We start from the raw sequence: 27,253 nt of genomic DNA on the forward strand, positions 1-27,253 counted from the left end.
TCCAGGCGGAGCCACCATTCTGTGCGAATGGTTGCTCTTTCCCAGCGCTCTCAAAGATCGCTGGCGGGGCGAGGTTTGCACCCGGAATGTAAAGATGGGCGGAGCCCCGGGAGAGAGTCAGCGGTAATTCCCTCCCCTTTACGTCCAGAGCGGCGCGCACCACCTCTCCGGAACCCGCGAGCCTCCGGTTGCGGTTCCGGTCGGAATTACCCGGCAACGCACGCAGACATGGCTGCGCTGGTAGTGAGAGGTGTTCGGGACGTGCTGAAGCGGGCCGACTTCGCGACGGTCCCGCGGAGACATCGACATAAGAAGAAATGGGTAAGGCCCAGGAGGGAACAGTGACAGCGGCCCCTTGCCACCGCCTCTCGGGAAACCTCCCCAGCCCTTCCACTGCTCGCCCGGCTCAGTTAGGGTCGCTCCTCTCTCCGGTTGGAACGCCTTCGACCTCTTGTCCCGCCCCTCAGGGAGCGTCACTAGGCTCCTCCCTCACATCTGTTACGTCGTCGCCTCTGTCCGCCCTTTTATTTCGTCACGAGTCTTCGGCTCTCCCTCTTGATAAGTGTGCAGCCTCCTGACTCCGCCCCTCTGTTACGTCATCGCCTCCGCCGTCATTCTTTCAGTTATGTCACCGCCTCTTGTTCCCCTGCTCGCGGTTCCGTTCCGCTTGGCTCCCACTACCTCTTCCCCTTCCCTCCCTCCCCCTCCCCCTCCCCCTCCCTCCCCTTCTTTCCTACCCTGACCTCTTCTCCTCCGCCCCCTATGACCTCCTCTCCTCCCTTCCTCCGAGAACTTCGAGCCCGGCCGCCCTCACCCCTCGGAAAATGTCACAGCGACTTCCCGGTCCTCCCTGGGTCTCCTTCGCCCTCCAGGAAAGGAGTCAACTCCCTCACCCTCGAGCTGCCTCTGGCGCCCAGGAAAGGTTACAGTGACCACCCTGCCGGTAGTCCCGGCCTTTCCCCAAACTCAGGCAAAAGGTGCAGCGACTCCCCTCACCCCCTGGGCTCTCCCCGCTGCTCCAGACACCCTTTCTCTGGCCTCACCTGTAGCCCTGGAATTTCTTCCGTAACCGGCCCGCCCCCCTCTCTACCCCGACCGATTCCCTCCCCGCCCCCACCGCCCCCCTCCCCACCCCCACCGCCGCCCCTGCGTCTGGGGACATGTTCTTTTGAACCTTGTTCTCCACTCCTCGGAAGGCCTTACTGCCCTGAGACTATCCTCTCGGGTTCGTCCCCCCCGAGCCCTTGTTTTGACCGGTTCAGCCTTCTGGGGTCACCCCCTCTCCGTCCCCGGAGCCCTTATTGCGGCTGGATCAGCTCCCCGAGAACACCGTGTCCCTGTCCCCGAAGCCCTTACATCGACCAGCACACTTACCTCTGTTACTGTGGTGGATACCCTTCAGCCCTGGTAACCAGCCCGGTGACCTCCCCTCCCCTTACTCATCGGCCCCTGGGAACCACCCCGGTGACTTCTCCTCCTGTCACTCATGTGCCGTTGGAAACTGGCCCCATGATTTCACCTCCTGTCACTCATCAGCACCCAGGAACCAGCCCCGGGACCTCCCGTCCGGTCACTCATGTCACCTTGGAAACTGGTCCCATAATTTCACCTGTTTTCACTCATGAGCCCCCTAGAACTGGTCCCGTGATTTCCTCTTCCATCACTCATGGATCCCAGGGAACTTGCCCCATGATTTCACCTCCTCTTACTCATAGGCCCTTGGGAACTGGCCTCATGATTTCACCTCCCCTTGCTCACCGGCCCATGGAAACTAGACCTATAGTTTCCCCACCCCTTTCTCACAGGGTTTTGCAAACTGGGCCCATGATCTCCCCTCCACTCTCTCCCTGGTCCTCAGGGAGAAGTTATAATGACCCTCCTCTTTCCCAAGCATCTTCCCCACCCACCGGCAGGTTTTACCATGGCCACCATAAGCCTCCAGACTCTTGTGAACCTAAACCACAGCTTGACCCACCCCGTGGGAAAAATTACTGTGGCTCCCCACTTTCTTCTCAGGCAGGCACATCTGGCTGTCCCAGCTCACCTCCAGAGGGCCCTTATCACTATTCCCATCTTCCCCCAGAGACCTGCATACCTGCCCCTGGGAGCCCTTGTTGTGCCATCCGCCTACCCCCTGGGAGTACTGGTTCTCCTTGCTTACCCCAGTCCCAGGCTTCCAGGAAGCCTTGCTTTGAGTCCTTGTTCTCCTGGGAGACTGGTGGGAGCTCTTACCTCTTCGTAACCCCAGTCGCTATGATTTCTGGTCCCCCTTGTCCCCAGGAACCACCTCTTCCCCTGTCCTCGCCTTGTCCTTATTCTGCCTTCTTTCCTTCACCCCTGAGCAACCAGTTTATATCTCCACCTCAGTCACCCCCCCGCAGAAGCTATAACGACCCTCCTCTGCCTACCCCAGCTTGCCCCCAAGTGAAGTCCCCCAAATCCTCAGAGTTAAGACAGCCACGTGCTCCCCACAGAAGTCGCTCCCTGGTCACCCCTCCCCGGCAAACTCCTCCTGACCAGCCCAGGCCCCCTAAGGCCAGCACCTCTCCTCCACCTCCCTCCGGCCCTTCTGGTCTCTCAGGTGCTTTTTGTACAGTGACATCCGTTACAACTTGCTCAAATTCTTGCCCTAAAGAACTTCCCCAAGGGACTACCTTACCTACTGTGGTCCCTAGAGTCCTCAAAACTGTTATCCCCACTTCCCTTCCCCTCCGCCTTCCTTATGATTCTGTCTCACCCAATAGTTATGCTCAGAGAAGCCCCCATGGACCCCTCATAAGATCCCCCTGCAGTACCCATGTATATTCTGTGGTTCCCTCCACCCCCGATCCCTGCCCACTCTCTGGTTCCCTCAATCAATCCACACGCCCCCCTCAGTGTCATAAGCAACCCATGGTGCCCCCCTGTGGCACCTATAGCACTCCCAGGGGCCCACCCCAACCCCATTGCCAGCCTGTGGCACCTCCTTGTTCTACCCACATCTATTCTTGTATCCCTTTGAGAACACCCTTTGACCCCCAAAGTTTACCTATTGCCCCCCGAGCCCGAGGCCGACCTGATGCTATGCCCTGTGGCCTGCATGTCTACTCTGTGGCTTCTCGAGGCTCCTGCAAAGAGTCCTCCCAGATTCCCTACAGCTGTCCTTTGCCTTCATCCAAGAGTTCCAGCTGTAGTTCAACTATTATTATTAGTGAATACCAGAGTAGTGACAGCCAGAGCAAGAATACCCACCAAAGTGGAAGTCGGAGCCAAAGTGAGAGTCCCCACCGCCCTAGCAGAAGTCGGAGTGAAAGCGAGAGTTTCCATCCTAGTAGAAGTCAGAGCCGGAGCAAGAGTCCCCCTCAAAATGAAAGTTGGAGCCAGAGCGATAGTCCCTACCAAAGCGTAAATCAGGATCAGAACGAGAGTCTTCAACTTAGTGGAAATCGGGGCCAGAGTGAGAGTCTTCAACGTAGCAAAAGTCGGAGCCGAAGCAAGAGTCCTCACAATGGCAGAAGTCGGGGCCAGAGCAAGAGTGCCCCCCGTAGAGGAAGTCGGAGTCGAAGCAAGAGTCCCCGCCACAGCAGAAGTCATGGTCGGAGCAAGAGTCCCCGCCATAGCAGGAAATGAGAGCCAGAGCTAGAGTTCTGACCAAACCAAAAATCCAGGCCAGAGCAAAAGTCACAGACAGTAACAAGACTGCCAGCCACAGTGGGTGTCCCAGCTGCGGCAACCAGGGCCAACTTGTGGACTTCTCAGCTGAAGTCTTCGTTTTCCTTTTAATCTACTTTTATGCTCTTTAAGCCTGACTCATGTTCCTCTCTGCTACCCCCATAGCAGTCATGCTAGAAGTCTCCATTTTGGTTCACACCTCAAGGTTTCTGTGTGCTCTCCTTATCCCACCTTCCTGGGGTCTGGGAACTCTCCCCAAATAACCCTCAACCCTGTGATTCTGAGCATTATGGTGTCAGTCTCTGCATGAGTGTCAGTCTCTGCATGACCGTAGGTAAGTTACCCTCATCTCTCCATCAAATGTGGAAGGTTGATATTTTTTCTCTCCCACCGAGCTATCTGTTGTGCTCACATAAGCTAGGAGACATGAAAGTGCTTTGGAAAATGGAAGAACTGTTCAGAGAGAAAGCCTCTTTTGTTTTTAAGCCTGAGACTTCCCCCAGAGCCTCTATAGTTTCTTCCACCCTTCTGTAGACTCCTCTCAAGAGTCCTCTCCTGAGCTCCCGTTCTCTTAAGTTCCTCTTACTCCAAGGCCCTTTCTTGGTGACCCCAACATGCTATTAAGAGAGCTACAGCTTCCTTGGTCTCACAAGCCTGAGATAGAAAGGCCAGCTCTCCACTGCTTTTCTTGCCCACACTTCTCTGGTAGGCAGAGGCAGGATGCAAAGGCGGGAGTGAGCACTAGCTGGATCTACATTTGCCCCAGGGCTCTCAGGTATTGGTGGGGTCGGGCAGTTGGGGTAGAGGCAAGACTGGAAGACCAATAAGCCTGTTCTTTCCCTTTTAGGCTGCCACAGAGCCGAAATTTCCTGCCACTCGACTGGCTCTGCAGAATTTTGACATGACCTACAGTGTGCAGTTTGGGGATCTTTGGCCATCAATCCGGGTCAGTCTCCTCTCAGAGCAGAAGTATGGTGCATTGGTCAATAACTTTGCTGCCTGGGATCATGTGAGTGCTGAGCTGGCGCAGCTGAGTGCCAGGGACTTTGTGAATGAAGCCATCTGCCACAGGGAACGGGAGCCAGAAAGTGGCCAGACTGCAGCTCCCTCCCCAGCCTCCTCGGCCTACAGTCCGCACAGTCCCAATCTTCACAGTCCCAATCTTCGATGCTTCACTTTCCCCAGAGGGGATGTCAGCCGTTTCCCTCCTGCCAGGTAGGATCTGGAGCCCTGGCTGGGGCTGTCCTGGGCGGCTGCTGGAAGTAGACAGGAAGTGACCCAGCTCCTGCCCCCTTTAATAAGGATCATAATATTGCTAATATTTACTGAGTGCTTATACATGCTAGACATTTTTCTAAGTGCTGTACCTACGTGATATCTCCTTTTGTTCTGTCAACATGTTACTGAACCAAGTGGGTTCACCTCCTGGTGAGTAAAATAAAACTCTACACCAGTGGAAGTTGTCTCACAAAGTAAAGTATATTTGCGGCAAATAGGAGACTATGAGTTATCATTTGCAAAGTCATGGTGTCCCTGAACAAAGGGAAGCAGGACCTTTATTTTGGATGGGTAATGAACATTCAAAAGGGAGAGGCAGGCTCAATTGGAAAACACACTTCCACATACACTGCAGGTTATGGTAATGAGGCCTAAACTCCTCCAGGAGAGAATTTAGCATTAAAAATAAGGCAAAGGTCATGGGCATAGCTCTTGTGGTGAGGCTTGGTCTAGTTCAGGGTGCTTGGTGGTTGCATCTCCTTCACATAACAAAAGGGAAAAAAACAACTTGGAAAAACAGTTAAATGCTTCCAAACCCACCCTTGAGTTTCCCAAGGCACCTAGCCGGTGACAAACAGCCCTCTGAGGTAGGTAATATTATTGTTCCTCTTTTACACATGAGGAAACTGAGGTGCAGAGAAGTTAAGGTACTTACGTTACCGAACAGGAAGGAGGTTCACTCATTCATCGCACAGCAAACCAATCTCTGACACCGGGTGCAGTGGAAGAAAGTAGGAATTTTATTGCAAAGTGCTGAGCAAGGAGAAGGGGCAGCTAATGCTGTAATCCTGAACTCCCCCAAAAGCTACAAGCAAGGTTTTTTTTTTTTCCTTTTTTTAATCGTGAAATTTTTGTTGTACATTACTGTTTGTCAGTCACCATATAAATGCATCCCTCCACCCCTTGTGCCCACCCCCCACCCCCCTTGCCCCTGGTAACCACCACACAGTTCTATCTGTCCGTGTGTTGGTTTATCTTCCACATATGAGTGAAATCATGCAGTGTTTGTCTTTCTCTTTCTGGCTTATTTTGCTTAATATAATACCCTCCAGGTCCATTCATGTTGTTGCAAATGGGACGATTTTGTGTTTTTTATGGCTGAGTAGTATTCCATGGTATATACCACATCTTCTTTATCCAGTCATCAATCGAGGGACACTTCGGTTGTTTCCCTGTCTTGGCTATAGTGAATAATGCTGCAGTGAACATAGGGGTGCATAAGCCTCTTTGGATTGTTGATTTCAGGTTCGTTGGGTAGATACCCAGTAGTGGGATAGCTGGATCATAAGGTATTTCTATTTTTAATTTTTTGAGGAATCTGCATACTGTTTTCTGTAAAGGCTGCACCAGTTTGCATTCCCGCCAGCAGTGGATTAGGGTTCCTGTTTCTCCACAGCCTCTCCAGCATTTGTTGTTTTTTGTCTGGGTGATTATAGTCATTCTAATGAGTGTAAGGTGATATCTTAGTGTAGGGTTTTTTTTTTTGTGTGTGCGGAAGATCAGCCCTGGGCTAACATCCATGCTAATCCTCCTCTTTTTGCTGAGGAAGACCGGCTCTGAGCTAACATCTCTTGCCAATCCTCCTCCTTTTTTTTCACCCCCAAAGCCCCAGTAGATAGTTGTATGTCGTAGTTGCACATCCTTCTAGTTGCTGTATGTGGGACGCGGCCTCAGCATGGCCGGAGAAGCGGTGCATCGGTGCACACCCGGGATCCGAACCCAGGCCGCCAGTAGTGGAGCGCGCGCACTTAACCACTAAGCCACAGGGCCAGCCCATTCTTAGTGTTGTTTTGATTTGCATTTCCCTGATGATTAGTGATGTTGAGCATCTTTTCATGTGCCTATTGGCCATCTGTATATCTTCTTTGGGAAAGTGTCTGTTCATTTCCTCTGCCCATTTTTTGATCGGGTTGTTTGTTTTTTTATTGTTCAGTTGTGTGAGTTCTTTATATATTATGGAGATTAATCCCTTGTCGGATATATGGTTTGCAAATATTTTTTCCCAGCTGGTGTGTTGTCTATTCATTTTGATCCTGGTTTCATTTGCCTTGTAGAAGCTCTTTAATCTGATGAAGTCCCACTTGTTTATTTTTTCTTTGGTTTCCCTTGTCTGAGTAGACATGGAATTTGAAAAGATCCCTTTATGGTGAAGGACAAATAGTGTACTACCTATGTTTTCCTCCAGGAGTTTTAAAGTTCAAGCAAGGGTTCTTATTTGAGGTTTTAGGTAGGAGAGCGGGAGCATGTGTCCTTGGGGCTAAAGTTATAAGAGTTCTCTGCGCAGGCGCGACTGTCTTTCATATTTCTTCATGGGTCGCATGTGCAAATTCAGGGGGGTTCTTTGTGTTGTACGCGGTAGATTTTTAGTCTGTGACATCTAAAGTTTACAGTTGGTCATTTTAGCTTCTCAGTGCACCTGCGTGATGTTTAGTGGGGGGGAGCTGTCACCAAGCTGCTGTCTTATCAGTGATCCTCTTGCCGTTCTGCAAAACAAGCTCAGAAACTTTGGTTACTTTGTTTCCCACGTCAACCTTCTGGGTACAGGCAGGTTTCGCCCTAATCCAGGGAAATTTTAACTCCTTCATTCTTGGTTTCGCTTACTTTAGGTTCCTTAGATAGTGAGTGGTACAGTTAGTATTTAGACCCAGGCAGTCTGATCCCAGAACCTGCGCTTTAAATCTGCTCTACTGTCTCTTATAGAAAACAACCACCTCTTCCTTGAGCATTTACTGCACCCTCTGCAGTTAAAGTTTGTGTTATTTACAGCTGCTTTCTCATTTTGCCCTCATAGCCACCCATCAGAGTGAGTAGGACAAGTAACCTCATGGTACCAAAGAAATGGAACTTGCCTAGGAAGTGGGGCTTGCCTAAGGGCACAAAGTTAGTAACAGATGGGGTGGAGGGAGGGAGGAGGATGGAGAACTTTTGGTCTTCTGATCCAATGCTCAGATGTATATGAAGTTGAATGAAAAAAGACCCTGTAGTCAAATGCTAAATTGTGCATTAGAAATTGAAAGGGGCAGGCCTGGCAGGGTGGTGGTTAGGTAGGAATGCTCGGCTTCAGCAGACTGGGTTTGGCAGGTGCAGATCCCAGGCGTGGACCTGTACACCACTCATCAAGCCATGCTGTGGTGGCGTCCCACATGCAAACTAGAGGAAAATTGGCATAGATGTTAGCTCAGGGCCAATCTTCCTCACCAAAAAAAAAACCCCAATAAAATAATAATAATAATTAAAATAAAACAAAATAAAAAAACAATAAAAATGAAGGTGTTCTTTAAACAAAAAGAAACTGAGAAAAGGGGAGCTCAGTGTTAATTGTAGGATGTAGGAATTGATTTTATTTTATTTTTTTTTGCTGAGGAAGATTCGCCCTGAGCTAACATCTCTTGCCAATCCTCCTCTTTTTTTTAGCTTGAGGAAGATTAGCCCTGAGCTAACATCTGTACCAGTCTTCCTTGATTTTATATGTGGGTCGCCACCACAGCATGGCTGATGAGTAGTGTATGTCCATGCCCAGGATCCGAACCCACGAACCCAGGCTACCGAAGGGGAGTGTGCCGAATTTCAACCACTACACCACGGGGCCAGCCCCGGGAATTGATTTTTGAAGGATTGATTGATTCATTCAATAAATATTTATTGTCTACCAAATGTCAGGGATTCTTTAATGCCTGGGTTATTGGTGTAGAAGCCCTCATGGAGCTTCTAGTCTAGTGAGGAAGACAACTATTAAAAAACAAATTACGGGGGGCCGGCCCGGTGGCGCAAGCGGTTAAGTGCCTGTGCTGTGCTTCGGTGGCCCAGGGTTCGCAGGTTCGGATCCTGGGCGCACACCAACACACTGCTTGGTAAGCCATGCTGTGGCGGCATCCCATGTAAAGTAGAGGAAGATCGGCATCGGATGTTAGCTCAGGGCTAGTCCTCCTCACAAAAAAAGACAAAAACGAAAACAAAACTAATTATGATTGTGATAAGTGCTCCAGAGGAACAGTATAAGATGCTAAGAAGTCTTATACAGAAATGTGCCCCTTAACGATGTTTCGGTCAATGAAACAATGTATACACCGACTGTGATCTTGAAGATTGGTACATATAGACTAGGTGCGTAGTAGGCTACACCATCTAGGTTTGTGTAAGTATACTGTATAATGTTCGCACAATGACAAAATTGCCTAACAATGAATTTCTTAGAAGGTATCCTTGTCATTAAGCAACACATGACTGTAATTAGGAGATCTAACCCAGTCTTTTCTGAGGAAGTGAAATTTAAGCTAAGACCTGAAAACTGAGTAGAAATTAAAGCTGGTGACAGGGGGCTGGAGATGGGGGTGAGAGGCTAAATATGAGGCTACAGAAGCAGGCAGGAGCCAGATTATGAAGGTCTTATAGGCCATATGGGATTTTGGGCTTTTTCTCTAAAAGGAAGAGGGAGCCATGAAAGGTTCTAAGCTGGGGAATGACGTGACCAGATTTGAATTTTTCAAATATCATTCTAGCTGCTGTGTGGGAAACAGATTGGAGAGGGGCAAGGCTAGAAATGGGGTTATAAATTAGGAGGCTTTGCAATAATCCTAGCTACTGGCTTGAGGAATGGCTGTATGCTTAAGAGAAGTAAGAGATAAGGCTGGAAAAGTATATGGGGGACGATGTGTGGGAATCTTGAATGCCAGGAGCTTGCATTCTGGGGGAAGGGGATTTTTCTGGTGGCCGAGAGTTGTTTATAATTGGCTGAAATTGCCAGGGCTGGGTGGCTTCAGACCATGTGCCCTTTACTACATATTGCTCTAAATTGCCAAGATCTGTTCTAGGGAACCACTGAAAAGAGTTTCCAAGCAGGGGAAAGGCAATAATGCACAGTAGTTATAAGTATGGGCTTTGGAGTCAAGAAAACCTAGATTTGGATCCTGCCTTCATCACTTATTAGACATGTGGCATTGGATAACTGAGACTTGGTATCCTTATCTGGAAAATAATGGTAGTAATAGCTGACACTATAGCTCACTAGTGCCAGCTACTGTTCTAAACACTTGACTTCTGTTAATTCCTTTAATCCTCACAATAATCATATCTGGTAGGTACTCATTACAAATGAAGAAACTGAGGCACAGAGAAATTGAGTAGTGTGCTGAAGGTCACACAGCTAATGAGCAGCTGGGCTGGATTTGAGATCCATGCAGTCTGGCTCTGGAATCTGGGTTCTCCTGCCTCATAGGGTTGTGGTGAGCATTAAATGAAATGATGCATATTAAACACCTAGTATAGTACCACAATATAGCACTCATTACATCAATATAGCACTCTTTACTATTAATGTTATTCTTTTTTTTTTTTTTAAAGATTTTATTTATTTTCCCCCCAAGCCCCGGTAGATAGTTGTATGTCATAGCTGCACATCCTTCTAGTTGCTGTATGTGGGACGCAGCCTCAGCATGGCCGGAGAAGCAGTGCGTCAGTGCGCGCCCGGGATCCGAACCTGGGCCGCCAGCAGCGGAGCACGCGCACTTAACCGCTAAGCCACGGGGCCGGCCCTATTAATGTTATTCTTATCAAAGTTATGCTTCAGGGACATCATTTTAGTCATGGAGGGTGGGTAGGGGAGAGAGATTGGGGCAGGATTGGAGACCAGTTCAGAGGCATTGGCTTTACACAGAACCATGGGCTGAGAACCATGGAGTAAGAACCATGTGGTTTACTAAGTTGTCTGAGGTGCTTGGCTCCTACTCGGGGAGGATACCCTGAGAGTAGTGGGGGAAGCAACCCCTATGTGTTTGGGTTTTTCCTTCTTGTCTTGATGGGCTCCTTACAAATCAAGGAGATCTTAATCTTTCAGGAGTTCAAGGATGTATTTAGGGAGTCCAGGAACCTCCTGAAATTGTCTGAAAATTTGTTGTGCTTTTTTTTTGGAAAGAGGGACTGTAGCTTTCAGCAGATTCTCAAAACTGTCTGTGAACCGAAAAAATGTTAAGGAGTCATGCTTCCAAAAGGAAGGAACTTGATGAGAGTGGGTTTTGTGGGCCAGTGCTGGTGTGATAGCAATTCTGTGCTTTTCTCAGATTTCTGTTTTTTGTCATTCTCCTTTGTGAGGCATGAAGCACACAGTTTCACAGACAATCCAAGCCTGGTTTGACTTTGAAAATATCCTATCACAGCCAGAGCCCATTTTTGAATGCCAGCGGGGTTACAATCTTACGACTGGGGATTGTAGCCCTTGTAGCTGACCCTCAGTGGGGCTATGTCTTATGTCTTGTCATTTCTTTCTCCCAGAGCCTTCCTGTCAGGGCAGCAAGGACCAGGGTTCTGTCTCCTTGAGTCTGTCCCCAGTGACTGTCCACGCTGAGCTGTGTTTCGGGCAGGGGAATGGCTGCACTACCAGTTGCCCTTTTGACAACTGGCTTAGGAGTGAGGAGTCCTCCTGTGACCACTAGGTTGTTGTCTGCCATTCCTCTCTCTCTGCCCACACCATCACTGCCTCTCTTCGTGCCTCATTGGCTCTCACTTGGACTCTTGTAACAGCCTTCTCACTAGGTCTCTATTTCTAATTTGTTCTCTCTAGCCCACCTAGCTTTCTAAAACTCTATCTAGCTGATCATGTCATTTTCCTTAAAAACTTTTGGTAACTACCTATAGGTTATAGTCCAAACTCCTTAGCATAGGGTTTAAGACATTTTACAACCTGGCCTCTATCTGCTTTCCAACCTCAATCTCATACACCTTGTATTTCTGCCACACCAAATTTCTCACTGTTTTCTGAAAGAAGCTATGAGTTTGCATGCTTCTGTGCCTTTGCTTGTTCTTTTTTTTTTTTTTTTAAAGATTTTATTTATTTATTTTTTTCCCCCCAAAGCCCCAGTAGACAGCTGCATGTCATAGCTGTACATCCTTCTAGTTGCTGTATGTGGGATGCGGCCTCAGCATGGCCGGAGAAGCGGTGCGTCGGTGCGTGCCTGGGATCTGAACCGAGGTCACCAGCAGCGGAGCGCGCACACTTAACCGCTAAGCCACGGGGCCAGCCCTGCTTGTTCTTTTTCCTTCTGCTTGGAATGCTCCTCTTCCTTTTTTTTTTTAACCTAATGAAGGCCTACTCCTTCATCAGGCCTAACTCAGGTAACTGACAGGCACAATTGATGGCACTCTTCTCTGAACCTACGAAGCGCTTTGATCTCAATATGTAACCCAATAAAACTGAGTTCCTACTATATGCCAGGTACTGTTTCAGGTGTTCGGGATATGACAGTGAACAAAGTAGACAAAATCCCTGCCCTTTTTCTGAAAGGGTGGGGGGGAATACACACACACCCCTATACATATAAAGTGAATAGGAAGGGTTCTAAAGAAAAAATAACTCAAAATAGAGATAGAAGGTGATGGGAGTAGGCAGCTGCTAGTTTTAGATAGAGTAGTCAGAGAATGCCAGTGCCTCTCTCATGAGGTAACTTTTTTTTTTTTTTAATTTATTTACTTTTTGTCCCCCCAAAGCCCCAGTAGATAGTTGTATGTCATAGCTGCACATACTTCTAGTTGCTGTATGTGGGATGCGGCCTCAGCATGGCCGGAGAGGCGGTGCGTCGGTGCGCGCCGGGATCCGAACCCGGGCCGCCAGCAGCGGAGCGCGCGCACCCAACCGCTAAGCCACGGGGCCGGCCCTGATGAGGTAACTTTTGAAGAGAGACCTGAAGGAAGTGAGGAAGCAAATGAGGGCTATCTGGGGGAAGAGCGTTGCAGGCAGAAGGTACAGCAATTACAAAAACCTGAGACAGGAGCATGCATGGCTTAATTAAGGAATAGCAAGGTGGCTAGCGTGGCCGAATTAGAGTGAATTGATTTTTGTTTTGGAAGGATCACTCTGGCTGCTGTGTAGAAGAACGAGTGAGTGGGTAAATAAGTGGGTGTGGGTCTGAGAAATGAGTTTTTGCTGAGTAGAGCTCAGTAGCCCCTGAGGGCATGGACTTGGTGCCTTGACTTCCACTGAGTCTCCTGACTTGGAATTTGACTATAAGGTGGTCTCCTCTCTTCTAGGCTTGGCAGCCTGGGTGTCATGGACTACTACCTGATGGATGCTGCCTCCTTGTTGCCTGTCCTGGCCCTCGGCCTGCAGCCTGGTGACACTGTGCTTGACCTATGTGCAGCCCCTGGGGGAAAGACACTAGCATTGCTTCAGACTGGCTGTTGTCGTAAGTCAGAGGGCTGGTGTCTTGGGCAGGGAGGGCTCCCCACCTCACCCAGTCAGGGGTACACTGAATGTGGTGAGTTCTTTGGTCCAGGATCAGAGAGGCGATAGTGCTTGCTTGCTAAACTGGTGTATTTTTTCTGTTTGTGATTATTTCCTCCCTTTCTCTGTCAGTTTTCCAACGAAGATTACTGAGCAGAGCGAGGTCTCTCTGAAGGCAGATTAAAGCAGGGCCCTGATCAATCTGCCACATGACACTTGCACTCCTCTGCATCTGTTTACTTTGTCTCTAAGATTAATTTCCATTTCCTTAGCCTGTCAGCTGAAGTGATAAGGTCCGGCAGCAGCCACCCTTTATAGCTTTATATATCGTTCTTCTCCAGGCTTTGTGTGCTTCAGCCACATCCTCCTACTCTCTGATGCCCCAATAAGCCTCCACCTTTGCTCATGTTATGCTTTCTCTCTAGAATACCCCTACCCCATCCCAGCTGGCCTATCTATATCCTTTTAGCTTTCAAGCCTCAGCTCTAGTGTGCCACCTTCTGGCACACTGCTGGCCAGTTGAGAAGTGATGCCTCTGTCTCTTGTGCTCCTACACAGCGGGCATCACCCTTGCAACTATTAGTACATTAGCTTTGCATCAGAGCTTTACTAGGTATGCATCTTCTCCTTCTTTAAGATTATGAATTCCTTGGGGACAGGCCCAAGTCTTCCTCATCTCAGTAGTCTAGCCCAGCGCAGGCCTGTGCACTCACTGTAGGTGTTATTTCAGCCATCCACTGGCCAACGTCCTGCCTTAAAACAGGCAGTATTTTTTCCTTGGGGACCTGAGAAATATCCACAGGGGACTGTGATTTTCACACTCACCCTGGAGCTCAGCCAGGCTTCTCTTGCCGTATGCCCTGGCCTTTTTGTTGGGCCTGTACTCTTCTTTTCCAGTTCTCATCAGCCAACTTGCTCAGTTTGAGTTAGCTTCCAGCCTCATGGTAGGCCCCATGAGTGATTCGGAGAGGTACCACATTTGATCTCAGCCTTCTGGAAATCCACAGATATGTTGATATGGCTTAATGAGTCCAATGCAAGAGAGCCCAGAGTGCTGGGCTGTGCTGATCTGAGTGGGTGGGAATCCTTCAGAAGGGGGGTGAATGAGGTAAGGTTACTTGGAAGAGGAGGAACTTGAACTAAGAGGAGGGAGAAGGGCCAAGGAGAAGTAATTGAGACTGGCTCTTCTAAGAGGTGCTGAATTACCAGTGCCTCACTCTCGTCCCAGCACCTCACCCAAATGACTCCTTGATCCCAGGGAGACAGGAGCACAGAATTTCAGTTCAAGAAAGGAACTTAGAGTTTACCTAGTCCAGCCCTCATATTTTATGGAGGAGGAAATTGAGCTCTGGAGAGATTAAATAACTTTAATTTTTTACATGAGTTGGAGGTAGAGCCAGAACTGGAACCCAGCTTTTCTGTTCTCAGTTCATATCCTGCTGCAAATTCTTCTTGAGCAGAGAATCCAGTTTTTACTTCTTTGAGTGCCCTCAAGAATTGGAACCATATTTCTTTTCTTTTATTTATTTATTTTTTAAAGATTTTATTTATTTATTTTACCCCCAAAGCCCCAGTAGATAGTTGTATGTCGTAGCTGCACATCCTTCTAGTTGCTGTATGTGGGACGCAGCCTCAGCATGGCCAGAGAAACGGTGCGTCGGTGCGCGCCCGGGATCTGAACCCCGGCCGCCAGCAGCGGAGCGCGCGCACTTAACCGCTAAGCCATGGGGCAGGCCCTGGAACCATATTTCTTTGTGGGAACACTAAGCTGGTTTATGGTAGTGACCACTCCTGTTAGATAAGGTATGTACTCTCCAGTTCTTCACCACAGTTCCCACCTCCCCCTTTCATTCCTTGACTCTGAGGCCAGGTATCAAATGCCATTTATCATCAAGCTTGCAGTAGTATTTTTTCTTATAGTAGTGCCAAGAGCAAAGTGAGATATTTCTTGAACTCGTGTCTATCACAAAAGGGAAAATGAAAGATGGACGGTGAATCACTTAGGATTAGGTTTGAGTGTATACGATAGAAAACTCAACTAACTGGCTTAAAGAAGAAAAGTTTATTTCTCTCTTACATGAGAGAATCTGGGATATAGGCAGTCCAGGGCTGGTATGGAGGCTCCACAGTCATCACTGGCAACCTATTTTATTGCTGGCTTCCGTCCTCAGGATTCATGGTCCAAGATGGTTGCTGGAACTCCAGTCATCACATTCAAATTCAAGGCAGGAAGAAAAGACTGGACAAAAGAGGCACATTTCCTAAGTCTCATTTCCAGAAGTCTCACACAGTAATTCTTACTATAACGCATTGACCAAAACTTAGTCATGTAGTCATACTTAGTTATAAAAGGAGACTGAGGGCCGGCCCTGTGGCTTAGTGGTTAAGTGCGCGCGCTCTGCTACTGGCGGCCCGGGTTTGGATCCCAGGCACGCACCGACGCACCGCTTGTCCAACCATGCGGAGGCCGCATCCCACATAGAGCAACTAGAAGGATGTGCAACTATGACATACAACTATCTACTGGGGTTTTGGGGAAAAAAAAAAAAGGAGGAGGATTGGCAATAGATGTTAGCTCAGAGCCGGTCTTCCTCAGCAAAAAAAAGAAGAGGAATAGCATGGATGTTAGCTCAGGGCTGATCTTCCTCACAAAAAAAAAGGAGGCTGAGAACTGTAGTCTTTTGGAGTACATTGCTCCCCCTCCCCAAATAAAATTGGAGTTCTATTACTAAGGAATAAGAGGAGAATAAATTTTGGGTAAATAATGTGTAGTGTCTGCCAAAGATGAAGAGAGAGACATGTTTCAAGAAAAGTGGGAGAGAACATATTTCTTTAGAAATAAATATTCTTACCTGGTCTACTTTATTTATTTACAAAACCTTTCTGGCCTGTGTGGGTGTTTGCCTTTGCAGCCCTTGCTCCAGAGTGTCTAGTATGGTGCCGTGCACACAATAAATGTTTCTCCTCCACCTGCCCCTCCTCTGCCCCGGGGTCTGCATTGATTGGCTCTGCCTGAGAATTGGTCTGACACTCCATCAGCACCTTTGCTGATGGGATGTTTCACTGGGCCGTGGCGTCTGAAGTTTCTTTATTCCCACAGACATAAAATGTCCACACTACCCAAAGCCATCTATAGGTTCCGTGCAATCCCTGTCAAGATTCCAGTGGCATTTTTTACAGATGGAGGAAAAAAATCCTAAAATTTATATTCCCACAGGCAATCTCGCTGCCAATGATCTCTCCACTTCCCGAACAGGCAGACTGCAGAAGGTCCTTCACAGCTATGTACCTCAAGATATCAGGGATAGGAATCGAGTTCGAGTCACCTCATGGGATGGCAGGAAGTGGGGAGAACTGGAGGGGGACACCTATGACCGGGTGAGTGATTCCTGACCTGGGACATCCAGCCAGCCAAATCTGGCCTCCACATCCTGGATCCAGCTCCTACATAACATAATTGAATATCTAGGGCTATTTCTGGACCTGGCCAGCTCTACATGGATGATTTGGAGAACACGGTCATCTGCAGAATTGTCATTTCAGCTTAGATGACTGCCTACTATCTTCATAAGAGACAGTTAGCCAGCAAAAATAGTTTGAACCTGAGTAGAAAAAAGGTTATTAGGCTTATTTTATTTCTCAACTCACTTGGTTGCTCAGAAATCCTCACTAAAATAAGTATGAATAAGCCCATTTTATTTATTTATTTATTTACTTACTTACTTACCTACTTATCTACCTACCTACCTTCTGAGGAAGATTTGCCCTGAGCTAACACCTGTGCCAGTCTCCCTCTATTTTGTATGTGGGCCGCCACAGAATGGCTGCTGACAAGTGCTATAGGTCTGTGCCTGGGAACTGAACCTGGGCCACTGAAGCAGAGTGTGCCAAACTTAACCGGTAGGTCATGGGGCCCACCCCCCATTTTATTCATTTTTGAGTATCAATACAGCACATGGTGCAAAATTCAGAAGGTGCCAAAGGTTATCCAGTGAAGGGTATGTTTCCCTCTTACTCCTATCTCACAGCCATCTACTTCCTCTCCCTACAGATGACCCTTGTTTATATTTTCTTCTGTATCCTGTTAAATTTATTTTTTGTGTATATACAAATACAACTGTGTGTATTTTTTTAAAAATAGGAATGGTAGTGTATTATACTCAGTTTTCTATTCTGAACTTTGTATTTTTTTCATTTAATAATGTACCCTGAGGTTCAATCCTTTTTAGTTTAATGTTTTTGAAGTATAATTGCTGGATAACAGTTTATATGCATTTAAGATTTTGACAGAGGTTACTAAATCATTCTCTATGGAAGGTGAATCAGTTTCACATCTACTGGGAATGAATAAGAGTACCGTTTCCTCACATCCTGCCATCATTGGTGGTGTCAGACTTTTTGGGTTTTGCCAAACTGGTAGCATCTAATTTATATTCTCTTATTATAAATGTTGAAAGTCATTTCATGTTTTTAAGTTATTTGTACTTTCTTTAATTGGCATATTCTAAAAATATTTATTTAAAACAGATACTTCTAAAAATATAAAAAATAGGGCCGGCCCCGTGGCTTAGTGGTTAAGTGCGTGCACTCCACTACTGGTGGCCCGGGTTTGGATCCCGGGCGTGCACCGATGCACCACTTGTCCGGCCATGCTGAGGCCGTGTCCCACATACAGCAACTAGAAGGATGTGCAACTGTGTCATACAACTATCTACTGGGGCTTTGGGGAAAAAAAAGGAGGAGGATTGGCAATAGATGTTAGCTCAGAGCTGGTCTTCCTCAGCAAAAAAAGAGGATTAGCATGGATGTTAGCTCAGGGCTGATCTTCCTCACGAAAAATTTAAAAAAAAATTTTAAATTTAAAAATATGAAAAATATAGAGCTGTTGTCTCTGTGTTGTCATCTGACTCATTTATCTAATCTGTCCACTTCTCACCATCCTGCCTCAACCACTCTAAGAAATTGAAAGACCAAGGCTTATAGAATCTTGGATAGGCTTGAGAGACCTACCTCCTGCCTGTGTAGGAATCCTCTATTCAGCTTTTTTGACTTGGAGGCAGCAGAACAGAGTGGAGAGAGCATGACCTCTGCTGTCAGCCTAACCTGTTTCCATATTACAGGGCTGCCATTTACTGACCTTGGAAAAGCTGCTTAATCTCTCTGAACTTCAGCCTCTTCATTTGTAAAACAGGAAATACTACTACGTAGGATTATTATGAGGATTCCACGAGAGGGTCCGGGGAAAGTGCTTAGTACATCACCTGGCCATGAAGATTAGGTGGGTAGTAACCATCATCGTTGTTCAGCCTGTTCTTGCACACTTCTATTGACCGGGGCTCACTGAGGTTCTGTTGTTGAACACCTCTGATGTTAGAAAGTTCTTCTTCTTATTGAATTAAAATCTGTAGATTGTATGTTATATGGTTGAGTACGAGGATTCTGAAGTCGGACTGCTTGGATTGGAGTCCTGACTCATCACTTAGCAGCCAGAGAAGTTTGGGCAAGTTAACCTTTCAGTTAAGCTTCAGCTTCTTCATCTGTAAAATGAAGGTAATAGTGCCTATCCCATAGGTGAAGGTTAAATAAGAATGCATTTAGCACAGTTCCTGGCATGGAGAAAGCATTTATAATATTGTCATCATCACCATCTTTATTATTTTTATTATTATTATTTCCGTTCATTGATCCTGGCTTTGCCTTCTGGAACAATATAGAATGAAATGTCTCCCATTTGACTTGAAAGTGCTGCATTTCACTGATGACTAATGAATTTGGACCCCTTTTCATGTGTTTATTGGCCCTTTTTTTTTTAATTTATTTTTTATTGTGAAATTTTTGTCGTACATTATTGTTTATCAGTCACCATATAAGTGTATCCCTCCACCTCTTGTGCCCACCCCTCGCCCCCTAGCCCCTGGTAACCACCAAACAGTTCTGTCTGTCTGTGTGTTGGTTTATCTTCCACATATGAGTGAAATCATGCACTGTCTTTCTCTTTCTGTATTGGCCCTTCTTTTTGAAGTGAGAATTCAAGTCTTTTGCCTATTTTTTCTATGGAGCTGTCTGTCTTTTTCTTATTGATGTGTAAGAGTTCTTTATGTATTCTGGATATGAGTTGTTTATTGAATATATATATTGTAAATATCTTCTTCCACTCTATGGCTTCTCTTTTTTTTTTTTTTTTTTTTGGGAGGAAGATCAGCCCTGAGCTAACATCCATGCCAATCCTCCTCTTTTTGCTGAGGAAGACTGGCCCTGGGCTAACATCTGTGCCTATCTTCCTCCACTTTATGTGGGACACCGCCACAGCATGGCCTGACAAGCAGTGCGTCGGTGCACGCCCGGGATCCAAACCTGGGCCGCCAGCAGCAGAGCATGCGCACATAACTGCTACGCCACGGGCCGGCCCCTGAGGCTTATCTTTTCACCCTCCTGATAGTAGAACAGAAGTTCTTAATTTTAATGTAATCCAATTTATCACTATGGTTAGTGCTTTTGGGTCTTATTTTAAGATACCTTTGCCTACCTAACATAATGAAGATATTCTTCTGTTATCTTCTAGAGATGTTTTTGTTTTACTTTTCCCATTTAGATTTACATTCCATTTGAAACTGATTTTTGCATGTAGTGAACAAAGTAAGGATACCAAAAATGGTATCTAATTGGCCCAGCGTCAATTGGCCCAGTGGGAAAAGATTATTCATTTCCCACTGCTCTGCCATGTCACCTTTGTCATAAATCAAGTATCCATATATGTGTGGGTCTGTTTCTGGACTCTGTTCTGTTTATTGACATATTTGTCTTTCTTTTCAAGAAACTATACTGTTGTAATTGCTGTAGCTTTATAATAAGTCTTGATATCTGGTATAGGAAATCCTCCAACTTTGTTTATCTTCAAATTTCTCTTTGCTATTCTTGGTCCTTTGCGTTTTCATAAATTTTAGGATTTATGTTTGTTAATTTGCACAACAAAATCTTCAGGGCTTTTGCTAGGGGTTACACTGAATCTAAAGAACAAATTTGAAAGGCAGTTTCACTGGACATGGAATTCTATGTTGGCAGTTGTTTTCTTTCAGCATTTTGAAGATCTTATTTCTTTTGCTCTTCATTATTTCTGTTGAGAAGTCAGCTATAAATCTTATTTAAACTCCTTTAAAGGTGACATGTATATTTTCTGCTTGGAGTTTATAGTGCTTCTTGAATCTGTGGCTTGATTTTTCTCATCAGTTTTAGAAAATTCTCAGCCATTATCTCTTTATATATTTTCTCTGCCTCATTTTTTCTCACATATAATTTTGGGACCCCAATTAGTTGTATGTTAGGCTTTTTTACTATGTCCTATATATACTTGATGTTCTTTTTTGTATTTCTCTTCTTTTATCCCTCATTATTCAGTCTGGATATTTTATTTTGACCTGACTCACCAGTCCTTTCTTCAGCTGTGTCTAACATGCTGTTAAACACATCTTCTGAGTTCTCTTTTTTTTTTTTTTTTTTAATTTTATTTATTTATTTATTTCCCCCAAAGCCCCAGTAGAGAGTTGTATGTCATAGATGCACATCCCTCTAGTTGCTGTACGTGGGACACGGCCTCAGCATGGCCAGAGAAACGGTGCGTCGGTGCGCGCCCGGGATCCGAACCCGGGCCGCCAGCAGCGGAGCGTGCGCACTTAACTGCTAAGCCATGTCGCCGGCCCCTGAGTTCTCTTTTTTTAAATTGAGATATAATTGACGTATAACATCGTATTAGTTTTAGGTGTACAACGTAATGATTTGATATATGTATATATTGCAAAATGATTAGCACAATAAGTTTAGTTAACATCCATCACCACACACAGTTACAAATTTTTTTTCTTGTAATGAGAACTTTTAAGATTTACTCTCTTAGCAACTTTCAAATATACAATACAGTATTGTTAACTATAGTCACCGTGCTGTACGTTACAGTGCCAGGACTTATTTATTTTGTAACTGGAAATATGTACCTTTTAACCACCTTCACCCATTTCACCCACCCCCAACCCCCCACGTCTAGCAACCACCAGTCTGTTCTCTGTATCTATGAGTTCGTTGGTTTTTTTTTTTTTTTGGATTCCACATACAGGTGAGATCATACAGCATGTGTCTTTCTCTGTCTTACTCATTTCGCATAATGCCCTCAAGGTCCATCCATGTTGCAAATGGCAGGATTTCTTTCTTTTTTATGGCTGAATAATATTCCTGTGTATGTGCACGCGTGCACGCCACCTTTCTTTATCCATTCATCTGTTGATGGACCCTTAGGTTGTTTCCATGCCTTGGCTATTATAAATAATGCTGCAGTGAACATGAAGGTGCAGATATCTTTTCAAGATAATGATTTCATTTCCTTCGGATAAATGCCCAGAAGTGGAATTGCTGGATCATATGGTAGTTCTGTTTTTAATTTTTTGAGGAACCTCCATACTGTTTTTCATAATAGCTTCACCAGTTTACATTTCCACCACATCTATTGAGCTCTTAATTTTAGCTATTTTATGTTCCAGTTTTAGAATTTCTATCTGATTCTTTTTATTAAAAATTCTAGTTCTGTAGCAATTGGAAGTTATAAAATTTATGTCTTTTTATCTGACTTCTTGAACATGTTAATCATGATTGTTTCAAATTTTATGATAATTTGAAGATCTGGATTTCGTATGAGTCAGCTTCTATTACCTTTTTTTTTTTTTTTTTGGTGTGGAAGATTCGCTCTGAGCTAACATCCATTGGCAGTCTTCCTCTTTTTTTTGTTGTTGCTTGAGAAGGATTAGCCCTGAGCTAACATCTGTGCCAGTCTTCCTCTATTTTCTATGTGGGATGCCTCCAGAGTATGGCTGGTGAATGGAATAGGTCCACACCCGGAATCCAAACCCACGAACTGGGGCCACCAAAGCAGAGCGCACAGAACCTTAACCACTCAGCCACGGGGCTGGCCCCCTTCTATTATCTATTTTTTCTCTTGGTTTTTGGTTATTTGATTTTGTCTCCTGCTGTTTTTTTTTTAATTTTATTTATTTATTTATGTATTTATTTTATTTATTTATTTTTTTAAATTTATTATTATTTTTTTTTTGAGGAAGATCAGCCCTGAGCTAACATCCATGCTAATCCTCCTCTTTTTGCTGAGGAAGACTGGCTCTGAGCTAACATCCATTGCCAATCCTCCTCCTTTCCCCCTCCGCCCCCAAGCCCCAGTAGATAGTTGTATGTCATAGCTGCACATCCTTCTAGTTGCTGTATGTGGGACGCGGCCTCAGCATGGCCTGAGAAGCGGTGCGCCGGTGCGCACCTGGATCCGAACCTGGGCTGCCAGCAGCAGAGCGCGTGCACTTAACCGCTAAGCCATGGGGCCAGCCCTGTCTCCTGGTGTTAGTAATTTTTTTTTTTATTTGAATACCAGACATTTTGTGTGAAAGTTGTAGGGATAATCTGAGGCTCTAGATGGTGACATCTTTCTCTAGAAAGGATTTGATTTTCCTTCAGGCTGACAGTTAACATCAGAGCAGATCGTCTTGACTCGGTTAGAAATTAGGCTGATTCAAAGCTGGAGTTTGTGAGGACTGTTCTATTTCCACTTTACCTCTACACCTAGGGTGTTAAATTTCAGGGCTCCAACTCAAGGCATGAGGTGTTTGTTTGCTAGGACCCTCTGCTCCTTGGTGTGGACTCTGAACTCCCGTTTTTGTCCCCTCAGCCCCATAAGATTGCGAAAGCTCTGTTCAACTTCTGAGCCTCTCAGCTGTTAGAGTAGAGCTGAATGCTTCTGGCCCACCTCCCTGTACTTTTTCTCTCTAGGATCTTAGGCCCTCAAGTTTTTGCTTCCTTAGTAGATCGCTGATGATTTCAGATAAATATTTTAAATATTTTGTCAAGCATTTCTAGTTGTTCCAACAGGAGGGTTGGTTTGCAACAAGCTATTCTGCCTTTACTAGATGTGGAAAAATCTGATTTTGTTTAGTCAGCTTAGGATCATTGCCTAGTTAATTATAAGAGCCTTGGTTTGAGGGTTAGTTTGCCTTCCTCCAGAAAGAAACCTGCATTTGCTTTTGCCAAGTGTTTGAGGGATCTGTCAACCCAGGACCATTAATTATTCTATATGGGGTTTTCTGGATCATGCAGGCATGAGTTTGAACCTCCTACTTGAGTGGTTACAAATTCTTAGGGAGGGCCAGCCCCGTGGTTTAGCAGTTAAGTGCCCGTGCTCCGCTACTGGCGGCCCGGGTTCGGATCCCAGGCGCGCACTGATGCACTGCTTCTCCGGCCATGCTGAGGCCGCGTCCCACATACAGCAACTGGAAGGATGTGCAGCTATGACATACAACTATCTACTGGGGCTTTGGGGGAAAAATAAATAAATAAATTTATAAAAAAAAAAACAAATTCTCAGGGAGATTTCTTTCTTTTTCTCTTTTTGCCCAGAGTTAAAGCCAAAACAGAGAAGTTCTCCTATTGTCTTCTGTTGTGGGCTGAGTTTTTTGGGTTTTTTTCCTACTTCACTCTGAGCGTGTAGCCCTTTGATGACTTTGGCTTTGCTGTGGATTTCCATTCCAATTTCCTGTCTCAGGTGGGCCCAGTGCCCTGTTTTCTGTCCTCCAAGGCTTTGGGTTACTAGGAATTGGTAAACGATAGAAGCCGTTGGCTTCAGCTCCAGCATGCCTCCCTGGATTTGTGCTCTTTTTTTTCTTTGGCTTCTGAAGATTTCTCTAAATTTCTATGAGCTATGCATTTAAAAGTATTTAAAAAAAATATTTTATCCAGCCTTTTTAGGTATTTTGTATTATAGGAGTTTTCAGGATATTTAATTTACTACATTGCTGGAAACAGAAGGTATTAATTTCTTCTGTGATCTGGTTTCTAAACAGCCCATGGGCCCTTCTCTGGGCATCCCTATTTAGTTAATGTCTCTTTTTCCTGTGAAGGCCAGCTCCCTCACAGTTCTTGAGATATGACCTGACCAGAATACAAGGTAATCATTATTTCTCTTACTCTGTGTGCACTGTGTCAATTCATGCAGCCTAGGAATACATCAGAATATTGAACATTGGGTCATTATTAATTTACTCAGAGTTTTTGCTTAACTAAAAATTCATAGATCTTTTCCATCGATGATTTTTACTTTTTTGAAACATAAATATAGGACTGGTGCTTTTTAAATTTTTTTTTCTTTTTTTTTTTGTGAGGAGGACTAGCCCTGAGCTAACATCCGATGCCAATCCTCCCCTTTTTTCTTGAGGAAGACTGGCCCTAGGCTAACATCTGTGCCCATCTTCCTCTACTTTATATGGGACGCCACCACAGCATGGCTTAACAAGTGGTGCGTCAGTGCGCGCCCGGGATCCGAACCTGCGAACCCCGGGCCACCGCAGTGGAGCACACGCACTTAACCGCTGCACCACTGGGCGGCCCCTAATTTTTTTTTTGTCTCTAGTGCCTAGCACAGAGTAGGCTCTTAGTAAATGAATGAATGATTTTACATTTCTCACTTGAAAACTTTTCCATAATGAATATGACATCATTTCAACATAAGGTAATTTTGAATCCTGATCCTGTTACTCAGTATATTAGCTACCCTCTGAGCCTTGTATCATCTGTTAACTGGATATTTTCATTCGAATAGCTAAGGACAGAGCCAAGAACAGAGCCTTGAAATGCTAAAGACTTCTTTCTAGGTTGATATCAATTATTTAATTATAGTTATTGGTGTGTTGGTTTTTTTGTTTTTTTTGTTTTTTAAGTGAGGAAGATTGGCCCTGAGCTAACATCTGTTGCCAATCTTCCTCTTGTTGCTTGAGGAAGATTGTTGCTGAGCTAACATTTGTGCCAATCTCCCTCTATCTTGTACGTGGGACGCTGCCACAGCATGGCTTAATGAGTGCTACATAGGTCCGCGCCTGGGATCTGAACCCACAAACCCTGGGCCGCCGAAGTGGAGCGCGTGAACTTAACTAATACACCACTGGCTGGCCCCCAGTTTTGATTTTTTGACCAGCCATGAGTATATCTAAATATACTATTTTCCCACTCATTATTCCACAGTTGTCTACCAGGTTAAAATGAGAAGCTTTGTCAGGTACTCTGCAATGGGAAGATGGGGAGAGGGAGTACTCCAGAAAGCTCCCAGGCCAGGGGCCTAAAACAGCCTTGACCTAAGGAAAAGGAGCCTGTAAGGAGCACTCGTATTTTACCCTTTAACATTCTGGGCAGGTGCTGGTGGACGTGCCCTGTACCACAGACCGCCACTCCCTTCATGAGGAGGAGAACAACATCTTTCAGCGGTCGAGGAAGAAAGAACGGCAGATGTTGCCTATGCTGCAGGTGCAGCTTCTCGCGTGAGTGACAGATTTACAAAACCTCAGGATCTAAGACCAGAGCGCTCTGGGCATCTGGTCTCCTGGGGGACTGGGGGACTGGAAGCTCTTACCAAGACCATCACCTCTAGAAGGGTCTTTGGGCTGGGGATCTGCCTGGAGGAGACAGACATCATGGGATGGTCTTCTTTGGAACATAAAAACCCTATGTGGTGGGACATACATAGCAGGTGGGCTGCACAGAGTCACTTATGTTGTCCTACCCCTGTGCTAGTCCCAGTACCACAGAGTAGCACGAGTTTGAAAAATAGTTACTGAGGTCAAGGCTCTGTAGGGCTAGGGTAAGGAGCCAGTCCATAGCCAGCATCAGGGTTTGGTCCATAACTAGAGTCAGAGCTCAGGGGATCATTTCAAGAAGGCTTCCTGGAGGGGAAAGCCCAAGGAGTAAGGTTGGGTTGCTCTCTGCTTTGAGAATGACTTTTCAGGAAGTGTCATTGTAGAAGGGACTTCAGAGGCTGTCCAATGCAACTACTCATCCCACAGTAGACTTCCCTATCCGTGCTTCCAGCTCCTTCTGTTGCCCTTCTTCTTCTTCTTTTTTTTTCTTTTGTTGAGGATGATTGGCCCTGAGCTAACATCCTCCTCTACTTTTTGTATGTGGGACGCCACCACAGCATGGCTTGATGAACAGTGCGTAGGTCCACGCCCAGGATTCGAACCTGCGATCCCTGGGCCACCGAAGTGGAGCACACGAACTACTACGCCACCAGGCTGGCCCTGTTGTCCCTTCTACCACTGGGAAGCTCACTAGTCACTGCTTCTCTCTCTTTCTGATTTCAGGGCTGGACTCCTTGCTACCAAACCAGGAGGCCATGTTGTCTATTCTACCTGCTCACTCTCACACTTACAGAACGAGTATGTGGTACAAGGCACCATCGAACTCCTGGCCAATCAATACAGCATCGAGGTTCAGGTGGAAGACACGACTCACTTCCGAAAGATTTTCACGGACACATTCTCTTTCTTCCCATCCTGCCAGGTTGGAGAGCTGGTAATCCCAAACCTCATGGCCAATTTTGGGCCTATGTACTTTTGCAAAATGTGTAGGCTGACCTAGCCTCACTCTGTTCCTGAAGCTCTGGTGTAGGAGGACACAGGGTGTACTCCCATGGAGGCACCAGAAACCAAGACAAGTGGCAAAGATGCACTCTGGGTCCTATCTCCATCCAGTTCAAGTCCTTCTGTAGACAGTTTTCAGCAGTAGAAAGTAGGAGTTTTTCTGTCCTGCTGTCCAATTGTGGAGCATCAGCAGGTTTCTCTTATTACACCCCACCCCCATCCCCCATCACCAAGCCTGTGCTAAAGTGTCCTGCTCCATTGGGGGCTTAGAAGGAAGAGCCAGTGAGCTGGCCCACACTTTAAGCTGTAAACTTGGGAAGAAGCATTTAGCCAATAAAATTGTTGAAGCTCTATAGAGCTGGGGCTGAAGTTGGGGGCCTCATGTCAGTCCAAGTACTGTTAGTTTCCTTTGTACCAGCTGCTGCTACTGAGCACTAGCTCCCTGGTGCCCAAAGCCCAGGACCTCAGCCTGGTTACAGGCCCCTGATTACAGAGCCCCTCTCACACTTGAGGCGAGTTCTTCTTGGTCAGTCTTGAGCAGCCGAAGGGTGCTACCTAGTTTCTCCATATGGCTCATGATCTAATTTAAGGAGCAAGTAGCTAAAAATGTTAAGCCAATGCATAATAATCTGCTTACTTACATTGAGAGAACTCTCCTGAGCTG

General features: G+C 45.9%; 1 protein-coding gene across 1 annotated transcript; it reads left to right on the forward strand.

The window, feature by feature from the left end:
* The first annotated feature begins 186 nt into the window (after nt 1–186).
* NSUN4 (NOP2/Sun RNA methyltransferase 4) lies at nt 187–27,117 on the forward strand. The gene is made up of 6 exons (XM_058552315.1): nt 187–321; nt 4,499–4,866; nt 12,949–13,103; nt 16,359–16,519; nt 25,367–25,491; nt 26,311–27,117. Exons 1-6 carry the CDS (start codon nt 229–231, stop codon nt 26,585–26,587), a joined length of 1,179 nt encoding a protein of 392 aa, XP_058408298.1. The 5' UTR covers nt 187–228; the 3' UTR covers nt 26,588–27,117.
* The last annotated feature ends 136 nt before the right edge of the window (nt 27,118–27,253 follow it).

This window comes from Diceros bicornis, chromosome 13 (assembly GCF_020826845.1).
Source record: "Diceros bicornis minor isolate mBicDic1 chromosome 13, mDicBic1.mat.cur, whole genome shotgun sequence".
Lineage (NCBI taxonomy): Eukaryota > Metazoa > Chordata > Mammalia > Perissodactyla > Rhinocerotidae > Diceros > Diceros bicornis.

What these genes read in the sequence shown, in the direction of transcription:
- NSUN4 (XM_058552315.1), top strand. Translation starts at nt 229, where the DNA reads ATGGCTGCGCTGGTAGTGAGAGGTGTTCGGGACGTGCTGAAGCGGGCC. An exon ending in ATCGACATAAGAAGAAATGG is followed by an intron (nt 322 to 4,498) that starts GTAAGGCCCAGG and finishes TTTCCCTTTTAG; the next exon opens with GCTGCCACAGAGCCGAAATT. An exon ending in AGCCGTTTCCCTCCTGCCAG is followed by an intron (nt 4,867 to 12,948) that starts GTAGGATCTGGA and finishes CCTCTCTTCTAG; the next exon opens with GCTTGGCAGCCTGGGTGTCA.